The following is a 12,390-nucleotide window of genomic DNA, read 5'->3' as shown; positions in this document are numbered from 1 at the left end:
TTTAACGTTTTTTTTTTAACCCAGAACATGGGGCGGAGATGTCACACACTTTTATGGGATTTATTGTATCACTGATCTGTTTTTACACTGATTTATATTACTTGTTTGAAATACATTTGAAATGTAACCACTAGGTGGCACATGTATGTCACAATCAACACGTAATGCTTGTAATAATTTCTTTTACAGCTCTCTTAAAGGTACACTATGTAATTTTTGACACTCAGACTAGAGGTTAATAAACAAAACTGCATTCATTTAGCGGAAGAACACTGTAGCCGGAGCTACTTCTCTCTGTTTATGTCTATGACGAGTCACGTCGAGACTTTTCTGCAGCGTTTGTCGTCCCGCCAGGGATAAAATATTCAGAATATAAACACTTATTATAGGCGTACCGTAGTGATTCAGGATAAGACAAAAACACGATTTGGAAGATAGACTCATTATGTATGCATTAAATCTTAGTGATTGGTTCATCTCTCAGGTCCACTCTCTCCACTCACAAGCTCTCTCAGTGAAGAGGAGAAACCTGACGCCATGCCCAACATTTCAGATGTCATGCTGCGCAAGCTCAAACTGCACAGAGGTTTACCTGGCTGGTACGCTCATAAATCCATTATTTGAACATAGAAATATTAATTACCTACTAATAATCCCACTTTTTTTTTGTTGCAGTGCACCTCCGCTCTCAGAGAAGGAAGTTGAGGTGTGTATATTCTTGAGTTTCGTATATAATTGTATATAGATTATTATTTTTTATTTTTTTTATACCATTGTTAGTTTTTGACTCTCTATATAATAAAAGAAAATACAGTCCAGGGGTGCGGGAATCATTATGTTGTCATAACTGCATCACAGCTACACTTGTTCAGTACAGTGTTGTGCAGAATGCGGCTGTTTTGATATGTAAGCGAAGGCCATGGCTGAGCCTGGCTTAGGACATGGCAATTTGATGGGCTTTAGTGAGTTCCTGTCCCCTGTGAGGAAACTAACATGCCTTTGTGAATACAATCTGCTCCCAGGATGACGCTAGTGAGGGTCAAGGGCTGGACGTACTTTCCTCTCTAATATTCAGACAATACTGGCTGTACTCCTGCCGCTCTCTTTGATCCTGACAGTAAAGTTCCCATGATATTAATGCTTTCCTTAGTCCTGCTCCAGTTCGCAAAAGCACAACCTCTTGTAAAGTCAAGTTATTCATCTACCATGTGTATTAGAGAAGTCTGTGTATTAAATCCTACTAAATCGACAAATCAAATGTAAAAAGTTTAGGGTCTGTACAGTATTTAATTATTTTTGAAAGAAAGAAGGAAGGAAAGAAAAGTATCATTCTTTTCAGGAAGGACATTCAATTAAATTAAATCCTCATTAAATGAATCAAAAGTTTCATCAAAAATATGAAAAAATTTGAAATTTAACAGAAATGTTTCTTTAGCAGCAAATTATCATATTAGAATGATTTATGAAGGATCATGTGACACTGAAGACTGGAATAATGATGCTGAAAATTCAGCTTTGCATCACAGGAATAAATTACATTTTAAAATATATTCAAATAGAAAATAGTTATTTTAAATTTTAACCATATATCACAATATTACTGTTTTTACTGTATTTTTTTATCAAATAAATGCAGCCTTGGTGAGACTTTTTCCAAAACATACAAAAAAAACTGTACAGTAGTTTATTTTTCACAATAACTTTGATCATATTTCTTTATATAATCTGTTCTCAGGTCATGATCTGTACCTGAATTGTGTTTATTATTATTATTATTATTAACCACAAATATATTCTATACATACATATTAACATTTAAAGAAAAGCTACAGACAGTGGAAACATGGTGTTTAAATATCATTTTCAATGTAATTAAAAAAAATATATATTATTTCAGATTATTTTTCTCTGTACTTGTCTTTAAAAATGCTCACCAAATGTTCATTCAAATCTTCTGGTAAAAACTTCTGATTACAAACTGAACAGTCAAATGAGTTCATTAATGTGACTAAAGTCAATATCCTGTAAAATATATGACACATAGCACTTCCTGAGAATGATACATATGTAAACTACTTTTCTGTATGATTTCTGCATTTATCTTTTCCATTGTGCCAGAGGCTTATTGACTTATAAACATGTGAAATCAGTTGTGTTCTCACAGTGACAAATACTTTCACAGCGAATGGATGTATTTTGTCTTTTAATGGCCATGTTTGCTGTCTTCTCCCTGCAGAACGCCTTTGTGCAGCTCTCCCTGGCATTCCGCAATGACAATTACACGCTGGAGTCGCGGCTGAAACAGGCGGAAAGGGAGCGCAACCTGACTGAGGAAAACGCGGAGAAGGAACTGGAAGAGTTTAAAGGCAGTCTCAAGGTCAGAGCTCAATGCAAACAGCCCACATAAACACACATGTTGGGAATTAACAGGAAAATAGCTTGATTTATTATAATTTTTTTGTCTGCATGCCATTCCAGAGCACTGTGTCAGTGTGGCAGAATGTTGAGCAGCGTGAGTTTTACCAGCAACTCTTAGAAACGATTGCCTTATTACATCGCCTGACAAACCGCCTCTCCAGCAGGGCTGAAATGGTGGGAGCCGTGCGGCAGGTGAGATGCTCAACATTCCAGCGTCATAACTTCATGTGAACTTCTAAAGCTGCGGTCACTTGAACCAAATTTCAGTGAAACTTTGGAGGCAAAAAAGCTCAATTGTCAGTAGTGTAGCGATGAATGATGCACAGCTCACACAGAAGTCACTTTGAAGCCAAGCAGCATTTTGTTGGTCAAAGCAGCGAATTCACGTGACCAACTAAACCCGATGTGGAATCTGAGTGGGGAACTTTTTTAGATGTGGTCACATTAGCTAAATTGTGCATGCAAAAACAGGTCCTTTGTCAATAGCAAATAGATATATTGGGCCCTATTTTAACGATCTGAAACTATCAAGCGCGAAACGCAAGTAACTTTGTGGGTGGGTCTTGGGTGCTGTTGCTATTATACCGGCGGGATAAATGACTCTTGTGCCCGACGCAAATCTAAAATGGGTTGGTCTGAAGTAGCTACATTATTCATAGGTGTGGTTTGGGCGTAACGTGAAATAAACCAATCAGAGCGTCATCTCACATTCCCTTTAAGAGCAGGCGCGCTTGTTCCATGGCGGATTGCTATTATAACGGCGGATTTGCCAGGCGCGCACCAGGAGCGGTTCACAGCCGAGGAGACCGACGTTCTCGTCAGGGCTGTAAAACACAGAGAAGTGACATTGTATGGGATGGGAGAAACCCACCCCAATTAGCTTCGGTTAAACAGGCGTATAATAATTTGAGTAAATGTGTAAGCTAGATTTATGCCTATTTTTTCACATCTTCATGGACACAACAATGATTTCCCTCGTGTGTTACAGTAATATTTTTCCTTGTAATAATGTATGGTTTTCTAAAAATGAAAACTGCTGCATCTGTGTAGATGAGAGAATCAAAGTGCATGCGCGTTGTGCACACGCTACATTGATTATGGCCAAGCCTGCGCCCTTAAAATAGCATTTGAATAACATGGGCAACACGCCACTGACTTTAGACTAGGTTTTTCCTGGTCAGTGGCGGAATTGTTTTCTAAACCTGCAAAATAGCACCAGGGAACGTTTGCGCTGGAACGTTTAGGCCTCCTCTTTGCGCCGAATCTACGTGATCAGGAATATTGTGTGATGGTGTGGTCACATTTTGTGGATAAAATTCTTTCATTCCAATAGGGATCTGCACATCTGGGAGTTTCGCATGAGGGCAAAAAAGTTCATGTTCAAGTTGGATGCACAAATTCACTGCATTGACCAACAGAAAGCTGCCTGGACTTCTGTGTGAGCTGTGCTTTTTATGCAAAAGAGATTTTGGAGAAATTTTCCTTGAGAGTCTCTCTCAGCTGAAGTGCTCTTCATGTTTTCATGAGAAAACTATCCTTTGTCTTGGTGGAGGCACTAGATGGGAATGTTTATTTTCTGGCAGATAAGAGATGTTTGTGATAGATTTAGTTAAGTGTCATGCTTGCCCTTAGGTTAATGTGCAAGCTAAAGTAAACCAAGTTAACAGAGAAGGGCTCAGCGGTATGTCCGTTGCTAGTGGTGACACTATTATGCCCTGCATGGGTTCACTGCAAGTATCATTACCTCAACTCACAATGCCTTGCTCTTACATCCCGTAACTTTGTAGTGACTGATGATACAAATATTTTTGAGGGTGAATGATCATAGAATGAACATCTTATTAACACCCTCAAATACCGTCACATTTATTGTAACAAATGCATTTGAAGTCTACTTTTGTATAGTAGATTTACATAGTAGAAAATGAGTGTGTGACAAGGATTAAATATTTGAAAATTTGCTCAACGTCATTTAAGACATGACCCTGAATTAACATCCTTGTTCGTCCAGCAACAACATTAGTCAGAGACCTAGCAACTACTATATCCTTTTTTGGGAGATAATCATTTTATTATAAGAATATCATCTTGTATAGAAGCTTGTTTCTTCCATAGAATAAAAATTAAAATAGCTAATTGTAACATTTTACCTCATAATTCGGTTTTTTTTTTTAAATTACAATTGCAAGTTTAAATCTCGCAATCCTGACTTTTTTCTCGCAATTGCGAGTTTAAATCTTGCAATTTTAACTTGCGAGTTTGTCTTGTAAAAAAAAAAATCTGAATTCCGAGATAAAGTCACAGTTACCTTTTTTATTTTTCGACCAAAAATCCCAGAGTTCTGGAGATGCACAGCACCCAGTCGATTGTGCATATGATAATGTGCCTTTGCTTTGGCCGTGGCAGGAGAAGAGAATGAACAAGGCCACTGAGGTTATGATGCAGTACGTGGAGAATCTGAAGAGGACGTATGAGAAGGACCACGCTGAGCTGATGGAGTTCAAGAAACTCGCCAACCAAAACTCCAACCGCTGCTATGGGGGTTCAATAGACACTGGAGGTAAATGGAAATCATCCAGGGCTTCAAAACCACAGTTGTCTTGCCCCAAAAAACATGCCTGTTCATGTTTCATATTTCACTTATGCATTTCGTACAGATGATGGTGTTCCACGTACATCAAGATCCATGTCACTGCAAATGGGAAAGGTAGGCAGAAGTCTGTTCCTAAAGAATTCAAAAAGCCTGATGCCGTAGGAAAACTTTTCTTTCTAAGTTTCTTCCAACTTGAACAGGAAGTTTTTTTAATGGTCAATAGCTTTTGGTTTGCAATTACCGGTAGATGTGCTTACTAGTCAGATCAAGACAGTATTAGGAAGAACATTTTCATTCTAAAGGACGTTTATTTGATACAAATGTGGATATGCCTCAAAGTACAAGATGACTTGTTAATAGTTTTATTATAGTATTAGTTATAGTAATAGTAATAGTAATCGTTTTATTCCGTTTTACACAAACGGTGAGACTGTAAGTCATGTAGGAGGACTCGCATTACATTTTAAATCGGTACACTGGCATTCAAAAGTTTGGGCTAATTTTTTAAAAAGATGACTCGACAAGTCTGCATTTATTGATCTAAATTTTAATATACACTGATCCAAAACATTATGACCAGTCACAGGTGAAGCGAATATTGTTGATCATCTCCTAACAAGGCTATATATTAAGGTCTGGGTGGATTAGATGGTAAGCAAACTATCGGTTCTCGTAATCAACGTGTTGGATGCAGGAGAAATGGGCAGGAATAAAGATCTGCGAAACTTTGACAAGGGACACTTTGTTATGGCAAGGCAACTGGGTCAGACTCAGAGTATTTCTGAAACAAGGCTTGTGTGTTGCTCCCGGTATGCGGTATGCAGCTATCCCGACTGTGGCACAAAATAAAAGTCACACAAAAGTTTAATGATGGTAATGGCAGGAATGTGTCACAACACTGCTGCGTAGACCAATCAGAGTGCCTGTGATAAACCCTGTCCACCATCGAAAGCACCTACAGGTCCATTTTCTTTTACATCACATGGATGGCTGTGTAGTTGTGCGCTGTTTACCTGGGGAAGTGATGCACCAGGATGCACTGTGGGACGACAACAAGCCAGTGGAGGGAGTGTGATGCTCTGGTCAATGTTCTGCTGGGAAACCCTGGGTCGGCCATTCATTTGGACGTACATTTGACACGTGACACGCCATCTATCTAAACATTGTTGCATCATGACAATGATGTTCCCTGTAGGAAGTGAAGTCTTTCAGCAGGATAATGCACCCTGCCACACTGCATTCATTGTTCAGGAATGGTTTGAGGAACATGATGAAGAGTTCAAGGTGTTGCCCTGGCCTTCAGTTTCCCCAAATCTAAATCCAATTGAGCATCTGTGGGAAATGCTGGACCAACAAGTTTGCATACATTGCATCCATCTCGCAGCATACAGGACATGAAGGATCTGTTGCTGATGTCTCGGTGTCAGAGACCACAGGACATCTTCAGGGCTCTTGTAGAGTCCAGGCCTCGGTGGGTCGGCGCTGTTTTGGCAGCACCCGGAGGACCAACAGCATATTAGACAGGTGGTCATACTGTTTTGGCTTATCGGTATATGTTAAAATGTAATTTATTCCAGTAATGCAAACCTGAATTTTTCAGCATCATTACTCCAGTCTTCAGTGTCACATGATCCTTCAGAAATCATCCTAATATGATAATTTGCTGCTCAAACATTTCTTATTATCATCAATGTCTAACACTTGTGCTGCTTAATACTTTTTGTCATTTTTTTCAGGATTCTTAGATTAATAGAAATGGTTTACAGTATTTGAAATAGAAATCTTTTGTAACATTATAAATGTCTATACTGTCACTTTTGACCAATTTAATGCATCCTTGCTCAATAAAATAATACATTTCTTTCATAAAAAAAAAAGAAAAAGAAATTCGTGCTAACCCCAAACTGTTAAACAGTAATGTATATTTGCTGAAAGTTATTTTGTTAACTTTAGGAGCACACTAGCATATAGATAAGTTTGAAGCCTGGAAGCAACAAAAGTCCAGTTTTGGTTTCATGGGATCTTTAAGTTCCATGGTTCATAGAAAATGTGGAGATTTACTTCTGTTAACAAGTACACTGATCTGAAGGACCTGTAATATAACACTTTTTAAATCTCTGTGTGCAGCAAACAACCATTGAAAATCCTTTATTTTTAATCATGTACCAATAACATCAGATCACAGAGGGAGAGAACGTGAGTAAACATGTTCATATGGTGAAGTATTTAGTTTCAGAGAGTGTGTCTTTGTCTCTCTAATTGTCTCTCTAAGGCTTTGCCCAGACGGAGAGTCAGTGTAGCTGTAGTTCCCAAGTTTAATCTGCTGAACATCCCGGGACAGACGCCGGTCCCCTCTGGCCCTAATATTGCACCCGGTGCCCTTCCTGTGGTGGTGAGTCCTATCTCAAGCACACTGCCTCGTCAGCAGACACGTGTTATTAATGATGCCTTATCTTTAAGTTCCCTACATGTGGCATATTATCAAGGTGAACATTTGAGGCCAAAGCCATTCATCAAAATGAGACTTCATACTTGATTGTATTCTACTTTTGTTTTAAGTGTGAGGCAAACACCATTAAGAATGGCAGTTCGTCAGACCCTACACAACAAGATGTGCCTGACAGACCGTAAGTCACTGCCTTTCTCGACTTTGCTGTCACATTCCCCATAAACTGTGCACATGATCACGCATTCATCAAGTTATGCTTTGGAACTGTACTGTATTCCTAGACAGCCTAGGTAACCTCAGTTTCCTTAAAACTATGCCTCAGTTTGAGCCTTATCAAAGTATTCGCGTCAGGAAAATGTTGCATGGTTACATGTTGGATAGGAAGCCCATCTAAAGAAGCTTATTCACCTACACTCTTAAAAATAAAGGTTCCTAAGGGGGGAAGGGAGTTTTCGGGTTCTCCAGAGAACCTTGTGAATATGTGAATTAAAGCCTAAATTCAATCTGTTCGTCACATAAAGCAATCGTGTCTCTTCAGAACATGGATTAGTTTTACGATCTCTTTATGAACTTTTTGAAGCATCAAAGTGGAAGTTGCGTAGCTGTCAATGGAGGGACAGAAATCTCTCAATTTCATCAAAAAGATCTTAATTTGTGTTCCGAAGATGAACCAAAGTCTTACGGGTTTGGAACGACATGTAATTAATGACAGAATCTTCTTTTTTGGGTGAACTATCCCTTTAAGTGAATAGTTCTTAAAAGAATAATTTTATGTGAAGAACTTAATAATCTGAAGAACCTTTTTCCACTATAAAGAACCTTTATTAGCATCAGTGGTTCCATGAAGAACCTTTAATATCCATAGAACCTTTCCATTGCACAAAAGGTCCTTTATAGTGGAAAAAAGTTCTTCAGATTAAAGTTCAAGATAAAGTTCAAGATCTCCACACATAGGGAAACAAGTGGTTATAAGTGGTCACAGAAAGGTTATTTGGAGAACCACATTTGCCGGTTCAACGGCATTGCTGTGAAAACCCCCTTTTTGGAACCTTTATTTTTCAGAATGTTCCATGGAACCACAGATGCCAATAAAGAACCTTTATTTGCATAGCAAATGAAAGATTATAACTTACCCAACCTTCTCGTTTTTTTCTATGTGCTTAAAATAGCACACAAGAAGTCCCACAAAAGTCCCATCTGCAGTCAGTTTTACATCCTATTTTGTGATTAAATCTAAACATTTGGACAGGAACGTTTGACAAAAAGCAGTCATCAGTGTCCGACCATATTGTTTTAATAAGAAAAGGTAAAGAGCTTGTCACCGTACTGTCATCTCCAAATGCCGGGTTTTAACTCAAAGACAGAAAGACAATAACAATCTGGTAAGATGCGTGCTATTCTAAACCGAGTGATGTTTAAAGACCTCCCAAAGGACGTTTAAACATTTCATGTCACACCTTTGTCAGAGCTGCAGTGGTATGTGTGCCATGTGGCATTTAAGAATCTCCTTTAGGTCAGAGGTTATTTTTGTTATTACCTGTGGTTATGAACTGAGAGAGCCAGTTCTGTTGTTCACACACATCTGCGTAATGGCAATTTTTTTTATTGCGCCATCCCCATCTTTCCTTTCCTATGTGAAACAAAGCAGTGGAAACCCTCTGACGGAGCAGGAAAGTGAAGCAACGCCAACCAAAGTTGTCTGCAGTCCAGAGAAGATTACGGAAGAGATCAAAGCCAAGATTGAAGAAGAAGCGTATAACAAAGGGTAACGCGCTTGGTGTTTTAATCTGTGTGGATGCACAGTGACTAGTTACAGATCATGCAGTTGCATAATTGTAAAACATTCTCTAGAAACAGTGCCATTTTTATCACTTCTTTTGAAAACCAAGGTTGGGGACCACCATAGTAGGATGCTTCCTCCTCAATATTGATTGGTTGTCAACAAATACGTGGGTTAAACTTTATTTCGATGGTCGAATTTAGACATTCTGCTAACTATAAGTAACTTTGCAACTACATGTCAACTAACGCTCATTAGAGTATTAGAAAAGACTATAGATATAGAAAGACTGTTCAGTCCTATTACTTATGAACAGTAGAAACTGCAACGCACAATATGGCAGAATAAGTCCCGCCTTCTAAGTAAAAGAGCCAATCACTGATTGATAAAGTCATTACATCACTTCAGCTGCCTTTAGAAGCTCCGGTTCACATAGAAACCTGAGACTCGTGCTTAGGACTGCACATGCGCATTGGCTGGTCTAGCCTAAAAAAAAAAAAATGTAATGCTATTTTAGCAGATGAAACAACGGTAGCACTTTATTTTACAGTCCTGCAATTACAATAACTAGGTACTAACCCTGAACCAACCCCTAAACCTAACCTTAACCCATGCATTTACTTTACTTCAACCTGAACTTTTTAATGTAAGTACACTGTAAAATAAAGTGCAACTGAAACCACCTTTATGGGACGGTTCATGTCAGATTTTGTTGCTGAATTAAAATGTTATTTAATTGTGAGTTTGGCAATATCTCATTAAAATCTCATGAGATTAGTAGTCAACAAATATGTTTTTTTTTTTTTTAAACCATATCCTTAGTCCTAAATATGTTGTTAGCGCTTTATTGTAGCACTACATTATTTCAACCCTGTTTCATTAAGTTTGGAATTCATAAACCGTAGGCTACTTAAAATTTGTATGATTTGAAGATGCAAAAAAAGGTCAGCTTTATTAGACAGCAAGCAAATATTGCACCGCATCGCATTATTAACAGTCATTCTTGTGCTTTATGCCAAGAATAATCATTTTTCTGTAAAAAAAAAGAAAGTAAATTCCATATTTTTTCTATATGACAGTTGAACTATTGAGCTTGATGAGGCAAATATACTGTTCACTAGCGTTCTAAAGTTTGGGGTTGGTCAGATTTTGTAATGTTTTTAAAAGAAGTCACGATAACACTTTACAGTAAGGTTTCATTAGTTAACATTAGTTAACTACTTTAGTTAGCATGAACTAATAATGAACTGCACCTCTACAGCATTTTTTAATCTTAAAAAGTTAATGCTAATTTCAACATGTACTCATTATTCAAATCATATGTTGTATTTGTTAATATTAGTAATTGCTCATATTCGTTAATACATTAACTAATGTTAACAAATGAGACCGTATTGTAAAGGCTGCATTTATTTGATACAGTAAAAACAGTCATTTTGTGAAATAGGATTACAATTTAAAAGAACTGTTTTCTATTTTAATATACTTTAAACCTTGCTAAATAAAACTATAAATTTCTTTATTAAAAGTCCGTAATTAAAACTTAGAGAAATGTACTTGTTTTTTATGATTCTTTTAAATGAAAAAAAAAAAAAAAAGAAGTTTTAAAAGGGGTAAATGTGACAATATATCAGAATTGAACAAAGACATTAGACTACATAGACCACAAAAGCATGATATTTTGATTTCAATAAAAGCTAAATAGCACAGCACACTGCATAAACGCATTCTTTTAAGCTTTACAAATCAAAATAAGCTTCTACTGTACATTAATTAGTCTACTGTATTATAAATATCGTCACTGCAGATACCAAGAAGGACTTAAGAGATCTAAAGAACTTCAGGAGCTGAACGAGGAGGAAGAGAAAGCAGAAGAGAAGCAGGAGTCTGAAGAAGAAACTAGAGGAAATCCCGATAAAGACAGGAAGTCTAATAGGTAAGCCTGACTTCAGAGTGTTTGGCTGTCACATCATTTTCAATAAATCTCTAGTCACGTTGCCTTTGTGCTTTATTTCAGCAGGTTTGAGGAGGCATTAGAGGTCATTGACCGGATATGCCCCAAATTCTTCCGACGGAATCGGGTGCTTTGGATTGTCCTCACTCTGTTCTTTGCTTCGTTCGTATTGGTCAACGTCATAAACTTCTTCAGTAGCCGCTACAGTGACAGCGGAGACACGTCTGCAGAGAAGTCCGCCATTCCAGGCAAGAAGAAGTTTTTTGGACTGAATGTAGGGTCGAAGACTCCCGCCCCTGAATGACATTATTCCCTCGTCAAACACAGCTCATATTGTTTCTACGAGTCTTTCACACTGCATTTAGTGAATAGCAGAACTACCTGTTATTGTTTAGGGACCAAGTGTGCTTAGATGAGGAATCAGATTTGCATTGATAAGTTATATTACTTGAGGTTGGGAAAGTTACTGCAGAGAAAGGTTTTATGCGACTCATGTCACAGATGATATATGATTATACCACTCAAACCTTATGATTAAACTTCTCAGGTTTTGTGAAATATATATATTTGAAATATTAACTACAATATTTAATACAGAATTTGGTACAGTATGTTTTCAATTCTTTGCAATTGTCTATGTTGTTTATTTGAATTGACATTCCAAGGTAGATCCTGAAGTGCAATATTTTGCAGCTGGTAGTTGACGGTTGTGTGTGGGCTTGTGCCTTCAGAGCACTGATTTTAATAGTACAGAATTTTTCACAACTTTGAAGAGCACTTTTAACTAGCATGAAAGAATTCATATTTGCACATGTGTGCTTGTGTTTACTGTTGTGCCACTTCACCTTGTAATAAAGGTGTTTGAAAATCAGGCCTGTTTGTTTCTGGAGTGCATGCGATATTTATTGCTCCAGGTTTTCACAATATAGTAAATAGGGGAATTTTACCAAACAAATTTTATTGATCCTATTTCAAAAGAAAAACGAAATTACTGATAACAATTTATTTTAAGGTGACGAAGTTACACGTTGCTATGTAATAACGGTAAATTATGCTTATACTACGGGACTGCTGAATGCTTGGATCTGATTGGTTGACAAACATTCTAAGGTGTGCAATTATTTTCATGGAAACGCACGGCTAAAGTAGATCCAGGCAGGTCTTGACCGCGTTACATGTCCATATCACTTCGCCAA

At 37.6% G+C, this 12,390-nt stretch overlaps 1 protein-coding gene across 3 annotated transcripts in view; it reads left to right on the top strand.

Moving 5' to 3' along the window:
- Window positions 1–12,066, top strand: part of mrvi1 (murine retrovirus integration site 1 homolog) — a 37,332-nt gene extending 25,266 nt beyond the window's left edge. For 2 of the 3 annotated variants that reach the window (XM_084405564.1, XM_084405565.1), the window contains exons 14-24: window positions 485–599; window positions 676–706; window positions 2,237–2,377; window positions 2,479–2,610; window positions 4,825–4,978; window positions 5,076–5,125; window positions 7,284–7,403; window positions 7,571–7,638; window positions 9,106–9,225; window positions 11,048–11,176; window positions 11,258–12,066. In XM_084405564.1, coding sequence (XP_084261690.1) covers window positions 485–599; window positions 676–706; window positions 2,237–2,377; window positions 2,479–2,610; window positions 4,825–4,978; window positions 5,076–5,125; window positions 7,284–7,403; window positions 7,571–7,638; window positions 9,106–9,225; window positions 11,048–11,176; window positions 11,258–11,498 — 1,301 coding nt within the window. In that variant the 3' untranslated portion in view covers window positions 11,499–12,066. The remainder of the gene's footprint in view (window positions 1–484; window positions 600–675; window positions 707–2,236; window positions 2,378–2,478; window positions 2,611–4,824; window positions 4,979–5,075; window positions 5,126–7,283; window positions 7,404–7,570; window positions 7,639–9,105; window positions 9,226–11,047; window positions 11,177–11,257) is intronic. The other variant, XM_084405563.1, reaches the window with a different exon arrangement.
- Window positions 12,067–12,390: the final 324 nt, after the last annotated feature.

Source organism: Rutilus rutilus (genome assembly GCF_951802725.1).
Source record: "Rutilus rutilus genome assembly, chromosome: 3".
In the NCBI taxonomy this organism is placed as follows: Eukaryota; Metazoa; Chordata; class Actinopteri; order Cypriniformes; family Leuciscidae; genus Rutilus; species Rutilus rutilus.
The sequence above is the reverse complement of the archived record's forward strand: the minus strand, read 5'-3'. Positions and strand labels throughout refer to the sequence as shown.